At 43.2% G+C, this 20,285-nt stretch overlaps 1 protein-coding gene across 3 annotated transcripts in view; it reads right to left on the reverse strand.

Moving 5' to 3' along the window:
* The window catches only part of LOC115172768 (collagen alpha-1(XII) chain), an 86,321-nt gene that overhangs the window by 30,591 nt on the left and 35,445 nt on the right, over window positions 1-20,285 (reverse strand). For all 3 annotated transcript variants that reach the window (XM_029730504.1, XM_029730506.1, XM_029730505.1), the window contains 13 exons: window positions 18,116-18,245; window positions 17,412-17,557; window positions 16,857-16,986; window positions 16,514-16,650; window positions 15,412-15,541; window positions 10,882-11,021; window positions 8,044-8,176; window positions 7,906-7,929; window positions 7,583-7,722; window positions 4,297-4,426; window positions 3,887-4,026; window positions 2,931-3,060; window positions 1,143-1,285 (listed from right to left, as the gene is read on the reverse strand). In XM_029730504.1, coding sequence (XP_029586364.1) covers window positions 1,143-1,285; window positions 2,931-3,060; window positions 3,887-4,026; window positions 4,297-4,426; window positions 7,583-7,722; window positions 7,906-7,929; window positions 8,044-8,176; window positions 10,882-11,021; window positions 15,412-15,541; window positions 16,514-16,650; window positions 16,857-16,986; window positions 17,412-17,557; window positions 18,116-18,245 — 1,653 coding nt within the window. The remainder of the gene's footprint in view (window positions 1-1,142; window positions 1,286-2,930; window positions 3,061-3,886; window positions 4,027-4,296; window positions 4,427-7,582; window positions 7,723-7,905; window positions 7,930-8,043; window positions 8,177-10,881; window positions 11,022-15,411; window positions 15,542-16,513; window positions 16,651-16,856; window positions 16,987-17,411; window positions 17,558-18,115; window positions 18,246-20,285) is intronic.

Raw genomic sequence — 20,285 nt, forward strand, 5'->3', positions numbered from 1 at the left:
AGTATTAATTTTATGTCAATGATGTATGGCCCCTCCAGACAGTCAGGGCAATAACACACTGAGTAACTAACGTAATGTGTTGACAGTTGCTTACAGCAGCATGGCTCCTCTGCTCTGTCCTGACTGGCTGGTGCTCATCTCTGTGTGTCTGTGTTCTCCCATACCAGACCCCACTTGTCCTTCACTTGATAACATTATCAAAGGTTATCAGCCTCGACCCTGATCTTCTCATCTACCTGCCTTGTCCTAGTATCACATACAGTACAAAATATACAGTCCACCCACCTGGTATTTGGTTTCCCGCTCTCCCTTTGACCCCAAAAACCATTGTGTCGTGTTCAATGTGTGTATCTCTATCTCTGTGTCTCTGATGGGACTGTTTTTGACGAATGTCATCGAACCCTTACGTCGGTCATCGCTTTGGAGGGTTTAATAGCAAAATGTTCTTCTCAAGGAGTAAACCCAATACGACAAGGCTGCTTTCCTAATCTAGTAGTGCATACACCAAACCTCCCTGTGTTAAATGTGATGGTGCATCGTGACACTGGCCACATGGCTGCTGACGTGGAAAGCTGGCCCTGGTACTGGAAAAGCCCAGTCCAAGTCCATCATAATATTCCCCCAGAATCACAATGTTGTGGCTTTATAAGAACAAAGAGAGTACTTCTAGCTATCAATAAAATGGAACAGCATCACTCTTCAAAGACCTGTAAAGTCAAAACAGGGTCTCAGTGTCTCAATGCTTCTCACAGATGTGACTGTTTGTGCAATGTCAAGTAGCAGTTTATTAGTTGTTTGTGACATCCTTTATGACTCCAGATGTGGGCACCGTCAAGCCAGATAAGGAGGGGAAAAAGCCCAGACAGCTTCCTGTTTTAATTAATGAACATGAAAATCTGGCGTTAAACCAGTAATAGACTTAAATAACAACCCCCACCAGAGAGACAGATGAAGTGGAGCACAAACAGGTTAATGTTGTGTTCCTTCACAAAGAGCTGTATTGATGTAAATCGGTAAATGGACCGAAGCGTTCCACTCGGCCACCCCTGCACACACCCCAAGTCACTGGACATTAACATTTGACCTCTGACCTGGGGCGGGGTTAATCAGAGACCCTATGGGTCTCCCTGGTGGTGACTCACCGAGTCGGAGGGCTTGGTGCCGCTCAGGGGGGCGTAGACGACCCTGTACTGCACGACCTTGCCTGAGGCGGGATCCCAGCGCACATTCAGGGTGTTGGTGGTGGGGCCGAAGACCTGGATGTTCCTCACGGGGCTACGCTCCACTGTGGAGAGAGAGAGAGAGAGAGAGAGAGAGAGAGAGAGAGAAAGAAAGAAAGAGAGAAAGAAAGAAAGAAAGAAAGAAAGAAAGAAAGAAAGAAAGAAAGAAAGAAAGAAAGAAAGAAAGAAAGAAAGAAAGAAAAAGAAAGGGAGAGATGGGGAAAGAAGAGAGTGGGGGTCAGTGGGAAGAGAACAGCAGCTGAAAAAATGTATTAGAGAGTCCAACTAAATTATTGGTGGCTGAATCAGACACTAGGGAATGTTCACCTTGAAACCATCAAAGCGTTCACTGGGTCTATGTACAATACATACTAGTTGACTAGTATGATGTTTCCAGTCTTTGTACCACTCAGCATTGCACCCTCATAAAGACAGAGTGGGAAGTACATGGGGAGCTTATTTTCTTAGAGACCAGAAGTATTGGCCAGAAATAAGTAACAAAAGTCCTGGGCTTCACCCTGAAAGCACAGCATCAATGGATAGTCCACATCAATATCAATATATATATTTTGAAATCATAAATTGATAAAAGATGACTAAAGCCCAATTTAGATTTCATTAGCCACATCTGTCAGATGGCCTGAAGAAACATAGATTCCATTGAAATTGAAGAAGCAAGATGTAGAGTCCTATAATTCTGACAGAGATCAAAAGCTTGAAAGCTGTCATTGATCGGTGTCCCTGGGGGTACATTCTGATGGATTTAATACAGGACAGATGAACCTAACAACAGGATAGACAGAAGACCATTAGGCTATGGCTTTGGGGTAATCAGGGTACCAGTAACAGTAATGACATAAAGTGACCTTTGATAAATATAGCCAGTCTAGAGAAGGTTGATGAATGGAAAGTGAAAAAAATACTCTCAATTCATTCTCTTCCCGCCTCTAGTTTTTTCCATGGGAGGAGCAAATTACTCACGTCATGCTATCCCCCCAGCCGTGCTACCACAACCACTACCAGTCATTACACCCCTATTACCTTAAGGCTGGAGACATCACAAGTGTTGCCAATACAGAGGAATTCCTTCCTGTGCAATCAGCCCATTAAAGACTGAGTCATACTGAGTGGAGGCTCAGCCTTATAATTGTGGAAGAAACTGGAAGAGGGATGGTCTGTTCAAAATGGATGGAAACCAGCAAATAAACTAAATATAGTGTCTACAGTGAATCATACTATCTAGCATGGCATTGGACATTTTAGCTGTAAACAGATGACAACCAAAAACATGTTAGATCTTTTTGGCATTACCCCCAGAAATAAAAGGGGTTTGCTTAATTTACTAGGAAAATTCCACTACAATAAGACTGGGACATATTTTGGGCGCATTACAAGAGTTTACTGGCATAAGGAGTAAGCAAGCCAACACACTAGACCAGAGAGTGCATGCTCTACAGAAATGCCAGGTCTCAAAGAATGACCAAACCCATTATCATAGATTGTATCCTTAGCACACTGCACAATCTTCTCCTCAGGAAATGATGTACCAAGAATGGTAGAAATATAACTGTTTTATATTGTACACAGGCTCCTTCATTAAATTAACCATGGTAGGTCATGACAATAGCCATGAGAAAAGGGTTGTTGAGGCAGGTCATCTATACTAGATAAGGTGAACCATCCTAACAGTAAACCTGTACGTGGACTCACGTGTCTTGCCGTTATCAGACATGCGTTTGCCTTCTCCAGGGGGGTAGAGAGGGACCACAGTGACGGTGTAGAGGGTGTCAGACATCAAGTTCTTCAGCACAGTGTTGGTGGTGCTACCAGACACCTGGGCCTGTAGATACAACCACACAACAGGACTGAGTCACAAAGCTACACAGAGGTGATCTGTCTATTTGAAATGTCTGGTAAAAATGTGGAAAAACTTAATAAAACACGATTACAAAGAGAGAGAAAGGGTCCAGTAAAGGAGTAGTATTTTGCATGTATGTTTGACTGTCTGAGTGAATCTATGATGTATCAGTGTATTGGTGTTTGTATTCTTTCAGCATTAGATAATGGATGTTGCTCTCTCTAATTCTCTCTTTCTCTCTTTCTTTCTTTCTCTCGGAGGACCTGAGCCCTAGGACCATGCCTCGGGACTACCTGGCATGATGACTCCTTGCTGTCCCCAGTCCACCTGGCCATGCTGCTGCTCCAGTTTCAACTGTTCTGCCTGCGGCTACGGAACCCTGACCTGTTCACCGGACGTGCTTGTTGCACCCTCGACAACTACAATGATTATTATTATTTGACCATGCTGGTCATTTATGAACATTTTAACATCTTGACCATGTTCTGTTATAATATCCACCCGGCACAGCCAGAAGAGGACTGGCCACCCCTCATAGCCTGGTTCCTCTCTAGGTTTCTTCCTAGGTTTTTGGCCTTTCTAGGGAGTTTTTCCTAGGGAGTTTTTCCTAGCCACCGTGCCTCTTTCACATGCATTGCTTGCTGTTTGGGGTTTTAGGCTGGGTTTCTGTACAGCACTTTGAGATTTCAGCTGATATACGAAGGGCTATATAAATAAATTTGATTTGATTTGATTTGATGTGATAATGAAAGAGTATGCATGCCATAGTGAGATTCGGTAGTGATTGGTTAGAGGTGGCCCAGCCTACCACTTCCTCAGCTCCTCCAGCGGTGGGCACATAGTAGATCTTGTACTGGCGCACATTGCCCTCGGCGGCCTCCCATTGGACGTTCAGGGTGCTGGTGGTAGGGTCAGTGACCTGGAGGCTCCTCACTCCACCCATAGGCTCTGGAGAGAGAGAAGAAAGGTGGTCTTAGGATTCATACTAAGTTAAATGACAACAATGAGCTACAGATGTTAAAATGTAAGTAGAGGTACAGAAGTGGCAAGTGGTAGGCATAAAATCAATGTTTACAAACACAGTATTTAGGGCATCTTTAACATTAGCATCTAGGTAACAACTGTAACCCGGTTCCCTGGTGAAGCTGAGAGGACGAAAGGGAACATGATGTAATCATGAAGGCCTTAGTGAGGCCACAGTTACAGTAGGTTACTCACTGGTCTTTCCGTTGCCAGAGATGTCCTTGCTCTCCCCACTGCTGTAGATGGCTGACACGGTGATGGAGTAGGGAGTGTCGGGGGTCAGTTTGGGAAGCAGCACCGTGTTCTTCTTCCCTCCAATCTGCGTCTGTTGGGGAATGAAGACATTGAAATGCCAGGGAGAGAAGACGGAAGGACCCTCACTTTGTTCACCTGGTCCATGATCACACTCAAGGCCTAAGGGTCGACTCATTTCGCAATTATTGGATCAACTCTAAATTCTTGTAATATTCCCTTCAGATTACAAATGCGTCAAATAGTCCATTCAATGTGGCCTCAGAAGAGATGACATAGGAAAAACAGTTGTATTTTCTTATTGGATGTGGATGTCTCTGATTCCAGCTTCTCTCCCTTGACAGTTTACATCAGTGTCAGAGACTTGATGGAAAGAATGCAGGTTGAGAAATACCAGACTGTTAAAAAAAATTGTCAGAGGATGCATCGAGCATTTTTGCACTTTGCTATTGTAGTGAGCAAGATCTAAGGTAAAGCTGTACTCTAATGACCCTAACAGTGGGATGGGTTGTTTTAAGAGGTATGATTGATGAATTTACTGCATTGATTTTGGCCAAGGAGATGCTGTATTAAAAGGACCGATGTTGGGTTGCATCGCCTCACAGAGACGGCTGACTGAGTAAACCCTGTGTGTGTGTGTGTGTGTGTGTGTGTGTGTGTGTGTGTGTGTGTGTGTGTGTGTGTGTGTGTGTGTGTGTGTGTGTGTGTGTGTGTGTGTGTGTTTTCTAGTTTTTTTTCTTGTCCTCCACAGAGTAAGTTAACCACTGACAGCATGCCTGGTGAAAACGTATCATTTGTGTCTCCCATTTCCTACACAGACTTATTGTCACAAATGAATCAAAGCAGGGCCTCTTGGGCTCTCCATACTTGTTGAAAATCTGTCAATGAACCAAAAACACTTGGCTAAGCTTGGCTCATTAGCTTCCAGCTTTCCAACAATGCCTCAATGTTTAGCGTGTGATATCATCACAGCAACCGAGGGATGGACGGCCACTGAACAGAACTGGGTTCTCTCCTCTAATTAAAAAAGGGAAAACATTTCATCCATCCTGCATGGGAATGGAAACTCTGAATGGACAAATAACTCACATAGCGCTAGCTACCCTTGACTCCAATATGGTAGGCCTATCACATCACAGACAAGACCGATGAGATAAGAGAGAGAGTGAAATTCTCTAACTGCTTCCTTCCATTTACTGGATCTCTCTCTGTGTGCCTCAACATCATGCAAACGCTAAGCGCCTAAACATCTGGCCTGAGGAAAAAAGCCTTTCTGTCTAAACTACTATCCAGCTCTATAGAGTGGAGCAGCAGCGATGCCAGACAGCTTGAAGGACCCTGTAAACACTGTCTGCAGTCAACGACCCCCTTGGTACCACACTCCCTGTCCTGTTACATAAACACACACATGCACATACACATACATCCTCAACCCTGCTGGGCCCAGACATTCCATCTCTGCCCCCCCTTCTCCTCCATCTCTCCACACTGATAACCCCAACTCCCCTGGGGCTCTGGTCAAGGTCCCTGACCACCACGTGTTTCTAAAATGCATCAAAGCTGGGACCGAGAGACTGAAAAACATATTCTATATCAAGGCCATCAGACTGATAAATAGCCATCACTATTTGGCCTCCACTCAGTATCTTGCCCTGAATTTACAGTAGTCACTGTCACTAACCGGCTACCACCCGATTACTCAACCCTGCACCTTAGAGGCTGCTGCCCTATGTAGATAGACATGGAACACTGGTCACTTTAATAATGTTTACATCATGTTTTATTCATTTCATATGTATATACTGTATTCTAGTCAAGGTCATCCTTTTCAACTATTGCTGTACATATACTATTCTATCCTACGTATTCTTCAGATATACTACAAATTCTATCCACATACTGTCCATAAAGTCTATACATCCCGTCACATATATATATATACACTCCGGACTCTGACATTGCTCGCCTTATATACGGGGCGGCAGGGTAGCCTAGTGGTTAGAGTGTTGGACTAGTAACCGAAAGGTTGCAAGTTCAAATCCCTGAGCTGACAAGGTACAAATCTGTCGTTCTGCCCCTGAACAGGCAGTTAACCCACTGTTCCTAGGCTGTCATTGAAAATAAGAATTAGTTCTTAACTGACTTGCCTAGTGAAATAAATATATATTTTTTGCATTGTAATTTCAGAAAATGGTGCTAATAGTGGAATGATAGTGTTTCACAGTATTCCTTACCCGCCATTGTTGTGATTGGCTGTGATATTCATCAATCTATTGTCAAACTGGGAAAGCTGTTCTGACTTTGTGGCTGTGTTATCTAGTGAAAATCGCGCTGTCCTTTCCTGGTTGGTGAAATTCTACATTGTTCGCTCAATTTCAGTTTATGTGAGAAAACAAGCACTGAATAGTGTAGGGAATCATTGTACCGTCTAAATCGCTGTGAAATATCTTTTCAATAACAAAAAATATCCTTTTTACAGCTGTTTGAAGCTGGTGGACCAAAACGAAGGTCCAGAAGCTTCAAACAGAGGTTTTGGTCCACCAGCTTCAAACAGCTGTAAAAATGTTTTTTTGTTATTGAAAATATATTTCACAGCAATTTAGATGGTACAATAATTCCCTACACTATTCATTCAGTGCTTGTTTTCTCACAACTGAAATCTCTTTCCCAGTTTGACTGAAATCTCTTTCCCAGTTTGACAACAGATGCCGCTCCGGCAGGAGAAATCAATAGGCGAATATCACAGCCAATCACAACACGGCGGTTAAGTAATACTGTAAAAGATGATACTTCCACTATTAGCGGTAGATATATTATGGACATTTTCAGAAATTATAATGCAAAAATTGCTGTGTGTTATAGCTTTAAACTGTGTCATCTGAACATTCTGGTGGGAGGTATTATCTTCCCATCATACAAACAAAGTGCCTCTGTGTCATGCTACAAGGGCTCCCTTCCTTATCCTTTCATCATCCAGAGGATGGTTAGGATTAAACGCTGATGTTAGGATTAAACGCTGATGTTAGGATTAAACGCTGACGTTAGGATTAAACGCTGATGTTAGGATTAAACGCTGACGTTAGGATTAAACGCTGACGTTAGGATTAAACGCTGACGTTAGGATTAAACGCTGACGTTAGGATTAAACGCTGACGTTAGCACTATGAACAGCTTGGAATTGTGATGCCCTAAGCTGACCCGTGTGGCTATTGGCTGGTCCTGGTTTTACCGACTGGGTCTTGCCCCCGGCGGTGGGGACGTATGTGATCTTGTAGTTCTGGACACGACCAGGGGCGTGGTCCCACTTGACGGTCAGAGTGATGGTGGTGGCGTTGAACACCTGCAGGTTCTGGGGAGGCCCTGTGGGGGCTGGGCACGAACAAAACATCATAAACAACAACATAAACTCCAACGTAAACACACATCCAATCAACACAGATCACCTAACTTCTGGATGGTGACACTTTGATAAAAATACATGTATTTGATTCAAATTAATTCTCTCTATGAGTGCTGTATGTATTTTTGTTTGATTACAACAAATAAACTTACCAGGGGTTAAAATAACCTTGGACACTGCAGAGGGAAACAGAAATATAAAGAGTCATTGTTAGTAAATCTGATCTGCATGGGCATTTCCTAATCTGTATTTCTTGTGATGCATTAGATTAGATAATTAACTTGTCTTACATGTTCTCTGGCTGCCCAGCAGGTCCTCACTCTCAGACTCGTCAGGGTAGATGGCGGTGACGGACACGTCATACATAGTGTCTGGTTGCAGGGTTTCCAACACGTTACTGGTCTCATCACTGTTCAGGATGGACTGGGAGACACAACACAAAATGGCTTATATACTGGGAGACACAACACAACAGGGCTTATATACTGGGAGACACGACACAAAATGGCTTAGATACTGGGAGACACGACACAAAAGGGCTTATAAACTGGGAGACACGACACAACAGGGCTTGTAGACTGGGAGACACAACAGGGCTTGTAGACTGGGAGACACAACAGGGCTTATAGACTGGGAGACACGACACAACAGGGCTTGTAGACTGGGAGACACAACAGGGCTTATATACTGGGAGACACAACAGGGCTTATATATTGGGAGACACAACACAACAGGGCTTATAGACTGGGAGACACAACACAACAGGGCTTATATACTGGGAGACACAACACAACAGGGCTTATAGACTGGGAGACACGACACAAAAGGGCTTATATACTGGGAGACACGACACAACAGGGCTTATAGACTGGGAGACACGACACAACAGGGCTTGTAGACTGGGAGACACAACACAACAGGGCTTATAGACTGGGAGACACAACAGGGCTTATAGACTGGGAGACACAACAGGGCTTATAGACTGGGAGACACAACAGGGCTTATATACTGGGAGACACAACAGGGCTTATATACTGGGAGACACAACACAACAGGGCTTATAGACTGGGAGACACAACACAACAGGGCTTATATACTGGGAGACACAACAGGGCTTATAGACTGGGAGACACAACACAACAGGGCTTATAGACTGGGAGACACAACACAACAGGGCTTATAGACTGGGAGACACAACACAACAGGGCTTATAGACTGGGAGACAACACAACAGGGCTTATATACTGGGAGACACAACACAACAGGTCTTATAGACTGGGAAACAACACACAACAGGGCTTATAGACTGGGAGACACAACACAACAGGGCTTATATACTGGGAGACACAACACAACAGGGCTTATAGACTGGGAGACACAACAGGGCTTATAGACTGGGAGACACGACACAACAGGGCTTATAGACTGGGAGACACGACACAAAAGGGCTTATATACTGGGAGACACAACAGGGCTTATAGACTGGGAGACACGACACAACAGGGCTTATAGACTGGGAGACACGACACAAAAGGGCTTATATACTGGGAGACACAACAGGGCTTATAGACTGGGAGACACGACACAAAAGGGCTTATAGACTGGGAGACACGACACAACAGGGCTTATAGACTGGGAGACAAAACACAAAAGGCTTATATACTGGGAGACACAACAGGGCTTATAGACTGGGAGACACAACACAACAGGGCTTATAGACTGGGAGACACAACACAACAGGGCTTATAGACTGGGAGACACAACACAACAGGGCTTATAGACTGGGAGACAACACAACAGGGCTTATATACTGGGAGACACAACACAACAGGTCTTATAGACTGGGAAACAACACACAACAGGGCTTATAGACTGGGAGACACAACACAACAGGGCTTATATACTGGGAGACACAACACAACAGGGCTTATAGACTGGGAGACACAACACAACAGGGCTTATATACTGGGAGACACAACACAACAGGTCTTATAGACGGAGACAACACACAACAGGGCTTATAGACTGGGAGACACAACACAACAGAGCTTATGGACTGGGAGACACAACAGGGCTTATAGACTGGGAGACACAACACAACAGGGCTTATGGACTGGGAGACACAACAGGGCTTATAGACTGGGAGACACAACAGGGCTTATAGACTGGGAGACACAACACAACAGGGCTTATAGACTGGGAGACACAACACAACAGGGCTTATATACTGGGAGACACAACACAACAGGTCTTATAGACTGGGAGACACAACACAACAGGGCTTATATACTGGGAGACACAACACAACAGGGCTTATAGACTGGGAGACACAACAGGGCTTATAGACTGGGAGACACAACAGGGCTTATAGACTGGGAGACACAACAGGGCTTATAGACTGGGAGACATGACACAACATAGCTTATGGACTGGGAGACACAACACAACAGGGCTTATAGACTGGGAGACACAACAGGGCTTATAGACTGGGAGACACAACACAACAGGGCTTATAGACTGGGAGACACAACAGGGCTTATGGACTGGGAGACAACACAACAGGGCTTATAGACTGGGAGACACGACACAACAGGGCTTATAGACTGGGAGACACAACAGGGCTTATAGACTGGGAGACACAACAGGGCTTATGGACTGGGAGACATGACACAACAGGGCTTATAGACTGGGAGACACGACACAACAGGGCTTATAGACTGGGAGACACAACAGGGCTTATAGACTGGGAGACACAACAGGGCTTATAGACTGGGAGACACAACAGGGCTTATAGACTGGGAGACATGACACAACATAGCTTATGGACTGGGAGACACAACACAACAGGGCTTATAGACTGGGAGACACAACAGGGCTTATAGACTGGGAGACACAGCACAACAGGGCTTATATACTGGGAGACACAACACAACAGGGCTTATATACTGGGAGACACAACACAACAGGGCATATAGGATATATGTCGGCAATGCTTCCTAATCACAACTTTATTGAGAATACCAAGAATATTCAAATTCTGTACATTATACCAATATTCTGTACATAGTCAATCAAAATCTAATGTCATGATTTTGTTTAAGTGCAAACCACCTGTATGGTTGTCTTACATATTGAAAGTTGGTTTCTCCTTTCTTGGTCCAGCCGATACGATAGAGAGCCACGTCATGGGCCCCATGGTCCCAGTCGGCTCTGAAGCTGGTCTGGGTCACCTCAGAGAAACGCAGGTTCTTAGGAGCAGGAACAACATCTACACAGAAGAAAGGAAACATTATATGGGAGAGATTGCCATGCCATTACTATACCCTATAACTAGGGCATGACTATACCCTATAACCAGGGCATCACTACACCCTATAACTATGGCATCTCTGTCCTCCTGAGTAGCGCAGTGGTCTAAGGCACTGCAGTGCTTGAGGCGTCACTACAGACCCGGGTTCGATCCCAGGCTGTGTCACAGCTGGCCCTGACCAGGAGACCCATGAAGCGGCGTACAATTGGCCCAACGTTGTCCGCGTTTGGGGAGGGTTTGGCCGGCCGGGATTTCCTTGTGGTGGGCCGAGCGCCTGCAAGCAGATTTCAGCCGCCAGCTGGGCGGTGTTTCCTCCGACACACCCGGAAGCCAGTGCGGCAGGCTTCCGGGTTAAGCGCGCAGTGTGTCAAGAAGCAGTGCGGCTTAACAGGGTCATGTTTTGGAGGACGCATGGCTCTTTACCTTCGCCTCTCCCGAGTCCATAGGGGAGTTGCAGCAATGGGACAAGACTGTAACTACCAATCAGATATTATGAAATTGGGGAGAAAAAGGGGTAATTAAAAAAATAATAATAATTTAAATACTATGACACCCCTATAACGAGAACATTACTATACCCTATAACTATGACATTACTATACCCTATAACTATTTTTTTATTTAATTTTTATTTCACCTTTAATTAACCATGTAGGCCAGTTGAGAACAAGTTCTCATTTACAACTGAGACCTGGCCAAGATAAAGCATAGCAATGAGACAAAAACAACAACACAGAGTTAAACATAATCAAACATACAAACATACTACAGTCAATAACACAAAAGAAAAGAAAATAGAAAGATCTATGTACAGTGTGTGCAAATGTAGAAGAGTAGGGAAGTAGGCAATAAATAGGCCATAGTGGCGAAAATAATTACAATTTAACATTAATACTGGAGAGATATATGAGCAGATGATGATGTGCAAGTAGAGATATACTGGGGAGCAAAAGAGCAAGAGGGTAAGTAATAATATGGGGATGAGGTTGTCGGGTGTGCTATTTACAGATTGGCTGTGTACAGGTACAGTGATCGGTAAGCTGCTCTGACAGCTGATGCTTAAAGTTAGAGAGGGAGATATAAGACTCCAGATTTTTGCAATTCGTTCCAGTCATTGGCAGCAGAGAACTGGAAGGAAAGGCGGTCAAAGGAAGTGTTGGCTTTGGGGATGACCAGTGCAATATACCTGCTGGAGCGCGTGCTACGGGTGGGTGTTGCTATGGTGACCAGTGAGCTGAGATAAGACATGGCTTTACCTAGCAAAGACTTATAGATGACCTGAAGCCAGTGGATTTGGCGATGGATATGTAGTGAGGGCCAGCCAACGAGAGCATAGAGGTCGCAGTGGTGGGTAGTATATGTGTCTTTGGTGATAACACGGATGGCACTGTGATAGACTACATCCAGTTTGATGAGTAGAGTGTTGGGGGCTATTTTGTAAATTTACATTTACGTCAAGGATCGGCAGGATAGTCAGTTTTACGACAGTGTGTTTGGCGGCATGAGTGAAGGATGCTTTGTTGTGAAATAGGAAGCCGATTCTAGATTTCATTTTGGATTGGAGATGTTTAATGAGTCTGGAAGGAGAGTTTACAGTCTAGCCAGACACCTAGGTATTTGTAGTTGTCCACATATTCTAGGTCAGAACCGTCCAGAGTACTGATGCTAGTCGGGCAAGAGGGTGCGGGCAGCAATCGGTTGAAGAGCATGCACTTAGTTTTACTAGCATTTAAAAGCAGTTGGAGGCCACGGAAGGAGTGTTGTATGGCGTTGAAGCTCGTTTGGAGGTTTGTTAGCACAGTGTCCAAAGAAGGGCCAGATGTATACAGAATGGTGTCGTCTGCGTACATGTGGATCAGAGAATCACCAGCAGTAAGAGCGACATCATTGATAAATACAGAGAAAAGAGTTTGCCCGAGAATTAAGCCCTGTGGCACCCCCATAGAGACTGCCAGAGGTCCAGACAACAGGCCCTCCGATTTGACACACTGAACTCTATCTGAGAAGTAGTTGGTGAACCAGGCGAGGCAGTCATTTGAGAAGCCAAGGCTATTGAGTCTGCCGATAAGAATGCGGTGATTGACAGAGTCGAAAGCCTTGGCCAGGTCGTTGAAGATGGCTGCACAGTACTGTGTTCATCGATGGCGGTTATGATAACGTTTAGGACCTTGAGCGTGGCTGAGGTGCACCCATGACCAGCTCAGAAACCAGATTGCATAATGGAGAAGGTACGGTGGGATTTGAAATGGTCGGTGATCTGTTTATTAACTTGGATTTAGAATATTTTAGAAAGGCAGGGCAGGATGGATATAGGTCTTTAACAGTTTGGGTCTAAGGTGTCTCCCCCTTTGACCGCGGCAGCTTTCCAATCTTTGGGGATCTCATACGATACGAAAGAGAGGTGACATTACTATGACATTATAAGACATCACTATACCCTATAACTATGACATTACTATACCCTATAACAAAGACATCACTATGCCCTATAACCATGACATTGCCATACCCTATAACTTGGACATTACCATACCCTATAACTAGGACATTACCATACCCTATAACTAGGACATTACCATACCCTATAACTAGGACATTACCATACCCTATAACTAGGACATCACTACACCCTATAACTAGGACATCACTTTACCCTATAACCATAACATTGCCATACCCTATAACTTGGACATCACTATACCCTATAACTTGGACATCACTATACCCTATAACTATGACATTACTATAACCTATAACTAGGACATCACTATACCCTATAACTAGGACATCACTATACCCTATAACTATGACATCACTATGCCCTATAACTATGACATCACTATACCCTATAACTATGACATCACTATACCCTATAACATCACTATACCCTATAACTATGACATCAGTATAGCCTTTAACTATGACATTACTATACCCAAAAACTAGGATATTACTATACCCTGTAACTACGACATCCCTATACCCTATAACTATGACATTACCATACCATATAACAAAGACATCACTATACCCTATAACTATGGCATCACTATTGCCTGTAATTATGACATTACTATACCCTATAACTAGGACATCACTATACCCTATAACTAGGACATTACTATACCCTATAACTATGACATTACTATACCCTTTAACTATGACACTACTATACCCTATAACTAGGACATCACTATACCCTATAACTATGACATCCCTATACCCTATAACTATGACATCACTATACCCTATAACTAGGACATTACTATACCCTATAACTATGACATTACTATACCCTTTAACTATGACATTACTATACCCTATAACTAGGACATCACCATACCCTTTAACAAAGACATCACTATACCCTATAACTATGACATCACTATACCCTATAACTATGACATCACTATACCCTATAACATCACTATACCCTATAACTATGACATCAGTATAGCCTTTAACTATGACATTACTATACCCAAAAACTAGGATATTACTATACCCTGTAACTACGACATCCCTATACCCTATAACTATGACATTACCATACCATATAACAAAGACATCACTATACCCTATAACTATGGCATCACTATTGCCTGTAATTATGACATTACTATACCCTATAACTAGGACATCACTATACCCTATAACTAGGACATTACTATACCCTATAACTATGACATTACTATACCCTTTAACTATGACATTACCATACCATATAACAAAGACATCACTATACCCTATAACTATGACATCCCTATACCCTATAACTAGGACATCACTATACCCTTTAACTATGACATTACCATACCCTATAACTAGGACATCACTATACCCTATAACTAGGACATCACTATACCCAATAACTAGGACATCACTATACCCTATAACTAGGACATCACTATACCCAATAACTAGGACATCACTATACCCTATAACTAGGACATCACTATACCCTATAACTATGACATTACTATACCCTTTAACTATGACATCACTATACCCTATTGCATCACTATTGCCTGTAATTATGACATTACTATACCCTATAACTATGACATTACTATACCCTTTAACTATGACATTACTATTCCCTTTAACTATGACATTACTATACCCTTTAACTATGACATTACTATACCCTTTAACAAAGACATCACTATACCCTATAACTAGGACATCACTATACCCAATAACTAGGACATTATTATACCCTATAACAAAGACATCACTATACCCTATAACTAGGGCCCAAAAGTTTTTTGGGCCTATAGTACTGAGTAGGACTTCCATGGAGTGTAACCCCAGTGTGTTAACCCTCACATAGGCTGTGTGACTGTACCTGTGATGGCTGTGTTGACCATGGGGTTTCCAGCTCCATCATTGTAGATGGGGGTGACAGCCAGGATATACTCAGTCTGAGAGATCAGGTTGTCCAGGGCCTTGGAGGTCACACCTCTCCCCACTTCAAGCTGTAGACCAAAACAACATCTTTGTTTACATCAAGCCCTACAGTCTGTCACATTATTCCAGTGTAAACCATGTTAAATCATTTACTTGTATCAACAACTGAATGACTATTGCATTATTTTGTAAATGGAAGGTTAGGGTTTGTCAATTCTGTTTTCCTCATCATGGTCATGTTGAATGCCTTCCAAAGTCATTTTCCATTCTCATTGATGAGTTCCAAAGAATCTGTGAGAGAAACTGTGGGCGTCTTTGTATACATCTGACGAGACAGCACGTTATCTCCACTTCATGTGTAAATCCTTAGCACACGCAGAGGTGAAGAGAGATAAACAATCAAGTAAAAAAAAAATATATATATATATATAGACAGTCAAGCACAAACATACTGCACTGGAAAAGTACCCCAAAAATATTTCTAAATGCACAATAAACTTCTCTGTTTCTTTTCAGTACTCAGGAATCGCACGATCACGGCATTTGGTACAGGAGGTCATTCCTAATGTTCCTTAGTGTGAAATCTCTGTCAGTGGTGTGATCCTTCCACCAGACTCCTGGTCCAATGGTGTGATCCTTCCACCAGGCTCTTGGTCCAATGGTGTGATCATTCCACCAGGCTACCGGTCCAGTGGTGTGATCCTTCCACCAGGCTCCCGGTCCAGTGGTGTGATCCTTCCACCAGGCTCCCGGTCAAATAGCACAGCCCCAGAGGTCCACTGCATACCCTTCTCACCAGCTGCCCTTCCCATTACGCTGTCTAATGTCATATCTCAAATGATGCATAAAAAATATCAATATCAATCTGCTAGCTGACATAAACAGAGAACGTGCTCAGCACAGGAGCTGGTGTCTGCTGTGACCAGTAGGAGAGGAAGCTAGGCATATGTCTCTGCCCCCAGAGGGAGTATGTAGAGTACAGAGTATTGCTTTCACTGCCGTCTGTATCCTATAGATGTATTGTGATTGTCGTATCTCACCTCTTTGGCCTCTCCCTCGTCAGGCGTGTAGGTGATGATGTATTTGAGGACGGCACCTGGAGCAGCATCCCAGTTCATCTTCAGGGTGCTGTGGGTAACGTCTCTGACCCTCAGCTTTCCCGCAGGGGGCATGGGCACTACGGAGGGGACAGAGATACAGAACATGAGGCTCACCAAATTACATTATTACTTTAATCCCTTTCATTCCATAAACTAGGGAGTGAGGAGACCTGATTTACTCTATACGAGTTAGGACCTGCCGTGCCTTACCCTCCCTTAGGGCACTGAGCACAAAACATTAATAACAACATTTGAATGTAGAAGAGTACTGTTCTGTATGTACATGTGACTCCTTGCTCGGTCAGGGGGTCGCTGGCTGACTGTCCATGCAGGGCTAAGATGGACAGAGTGTAGGCCGTGTTGGGGATCAGCTGCACCAACTGGACATCAGTCGTGTCCCCTCCAACTCTCATCTGCAGGGGAGCACCATGACAGAACAAACATTAGTTTACAAGGCTCACTGTCGTTCAGACAGGCAGTTTGGATGAACATGTTTCCACAGATTACATGTCTTAGGCAGTGTCCAGTGTCATATAACTTATCTAAGTGTTGCCAATACTACAGACGATCTAATCCTCTTGATTTGACACCTCAGGAACTAATATCATGCCAGAGTGAGATAAAAAATGTAATAAATAATTCTGTGTTTTGTTGTCTCTGCATCCATAAAAGGAAAGTTATTCTTCACTGCTCCTTGACATCTGCATGCTGTCAGGAGACATTGGCAGGGGACCGGTATATCCGGTCATTGGCAGCATCCGTGTATGTGTGTCAGTGCAACAGTTGGTCTGGCGTCTCTCTCTTTCTCTTGCTCTCTCTCTCGCAGTTGCCGTCTCACCTCTTTCTCCACGGAGGGCTCTGTGGCGTTGATGGCTCTGTAGAGTAGCATGTAGTTCGTGGCACCCACTGCTTCCTCCCACTTCACCCTCATGGTGGTGGGACGCTCCTCATAGATGATCATCTTCCTCACTGCGCTGAGGGGCACTGGACATGGCAAGAGGGAGAGGGAAACACTTAGATTCTAAACACACACACAATCCCGTCCAAAACGAAATGTTTGCAGTGAAATGTAGCAATGCAGATTTCATGTGCCTATTCAAGTGGTGAGAACTAAACAATGAGGTATTTTATAGGCGATTTAATTGAGAAATAACTCAAAAAGAAAATTACTTCATAAAATCACGTTATTCTATAGGACAAATAAAAGCATAGTGAAGAACAACATTTAAAAAAATCTAATTCTTGATGCACAATATTGATTGATTACAATAATAGCAGCCTTATATGGTATCATAAACAAGACATTGATGTTCTTTCTTTAACGTTAAAAACAGGGACCGCACAAGCACCGCAGGAACATCCATACAGTCACTGTGGTGTGCTGAATGTAATGGAAGAATACTTGTTTTACAGTCTCAAAGACATCCATTGTTGATCCTATAGAGATTACGTGTGGGACATACAGGTATGTTAAAGGACAGTAATGGACAGGTACAGTATAGTGGATCAAAGAAGAACACAGAAAAACAGATTAGGACTCACAGGTGGTTTCAGCGCCCTTCAGTGGGTCGCTGCTCTCCTCTCCGATGACAGAGTAGACGTTGACCAGATACTCAGTCAGTGGGTTCAGGTTAGGTAGGACGGCTGTGGTCACAGAGCCATCAACAAACATCTACAACCAGACAACAAGAGTCAACATGAACGAGGCGAATACAGTATGAGGTTGTAGAATGACTTGGGATGTCTATTTTAAGTAACCCCATTGACAAGCATGGAAAGGTTGGTTTCTGTTGGAGGACAATTAAGCCAAACAATACAACAAAGTACAGCTATCAGTGTTTCCTGTGTTGATGCTACTGGTTTTCATTGAACCACAAATATGACCCGTTTCTGGAAGCTAGGCGTATGTTGCACATCACTACTTTACAGGAGAGGCATTTGAACGTATTTTTGTTTTCAGAAATTCTTGCTGGAACATATGAACTTTCATGTGCCTTAATAACAAAATGTGTATGCCTTTTGTAAATACGAATGCAATTGTTAAATAACGAGCCTAGTTGGTTTAGCCACGGAAAATACAGGAACCTTCCCACTAGTCATGATTGGCCAAGATAATGGATGGGCTGGACATGCCGAGAGATGAGTTCGCATTGGTCTGCCATGTAGCATGCTTCTGTTTACAACATGAGCAGCTAAGTACTGTATGTGTGGATAATCCTGTCTACTGCAGCTTTTTTTTGAAAGATATCATGAAGAACTGAAAAATGTTTGCAACTGTTCTCAACATTGCTGCCCTGAAGTTAATAGCGCTATTGCCAAAGCTCAGTGGGAAAACATTGTGATGGAGTACTTTCGAGAGGATGATCGAGCAATGCTGACTCTCGCTGACTCTGAAAATGAATAAGATAATGAGGAAATCACTGATTTAGGTCAGAACATTTTCATTGAACCAGACATTGTAGAGTCTTCTGATGACAATGGTGGGGAAGAAATGGTATCGTTGTCATGGAAGAAGTTGACCCGAGTTTTGAAAACAGTGGAACGCCCAGTGGAAACAGAGGGATGATTGCCAAATGCGGAGAGAGTCTGTTGTATAAAACACCTGTCTCCGGATAACCTCTTCAAACTAAGGGCAACCATGGCATCCATGACGAAGGGAGAAGCGTTCATCCATGTATACAGGTAAGAGTCTAGCGACATTTTCAGATATTATATGTTTCCAATTTTGTCAGAAAGTCATTTTCATTGCAAGTTAAAGCATACTGTTAACTAGCTAGCTAACTTTAGCTAGCTGGCTCACTAGCTAATGTTACGTGTATGATCTGTGTAGGAGCTCCAGAAAAAGGCCCGAGTTCCGGAGTTGGAATTCTGAGTTGGATGACCATTCGAATCGATCTTTCCCAGTCTGAGTTTTTTTGTTGAGTTCGAAGTTGTTTTGAACGCGGCATTAGAGTTGGGATTATGGTTCATTGTTTAGCTAGCTACATGTATAAACAAAAGACTCCACTATCCAAGTAACCATTTCACTGTACCGTTTACACCTTCTGTATCCTGTGCATGTGACAAATACATTTAGATTTTATTTTATATAGTGTTTGTTTACCAGAGACGGTAATGTGAAAAACAATATGACCTACACCAAAATCAGATTAGGATATAGGTCAAGGACTAGATGAAGTTTATTTTACTACTACTTTTTGCTTCTACTTTCACCACTTTTAGTCTTGAAATCTTTGGATGTTTACTACATTGTGAATCCTTAGAGAGATGGGTGTGGCTAAGTTCATTAACTTTCAAAGCAGAATTACTTTCTCATTGTTCCTCAACTGTAGTGTATGATATACCATACACTTTTATCCAATGTAAAAAAACACAATTTCAAATTTTGCTACATAGGACCGAATCCAGGTTGTGGGTCAGAAATTGGTTGTAGGAACTCTGAACAACCTCTACACTTCCAACCCACTCTGTTTCTATTTAGAAGAGTAAATAACAAACAAAACCTCGATCACACACTAGACCACTGCATCACAAAACCATGACAGCTGGAATAAAATAAATACTTAGAAAAATGAAATTGGAGTCCAAGAAGTTGGAAGTTAGCTACCCCATTCTAGTACACTGGAGCCAAGACCCTGCATCTGTCAGATAAAGGGATATAAAATAAACAAAACAAACCTTTTTTGCTACTAGTACTCTAAATTGAAAGCCT

The sequence above is a fragment of the Salmo trutta genome, chromosome 33 (genome assembly GCF_901001165.1).
Source record: "Salmo trutta chromosome 33, fSalTru1.1, whole genome shotgun sequence".
NCBI lineage: Eukaryota > Metazoa > Chordata > Actinopteri > Salmoniformes > Salmonidae > Salmo > Salmo trutta.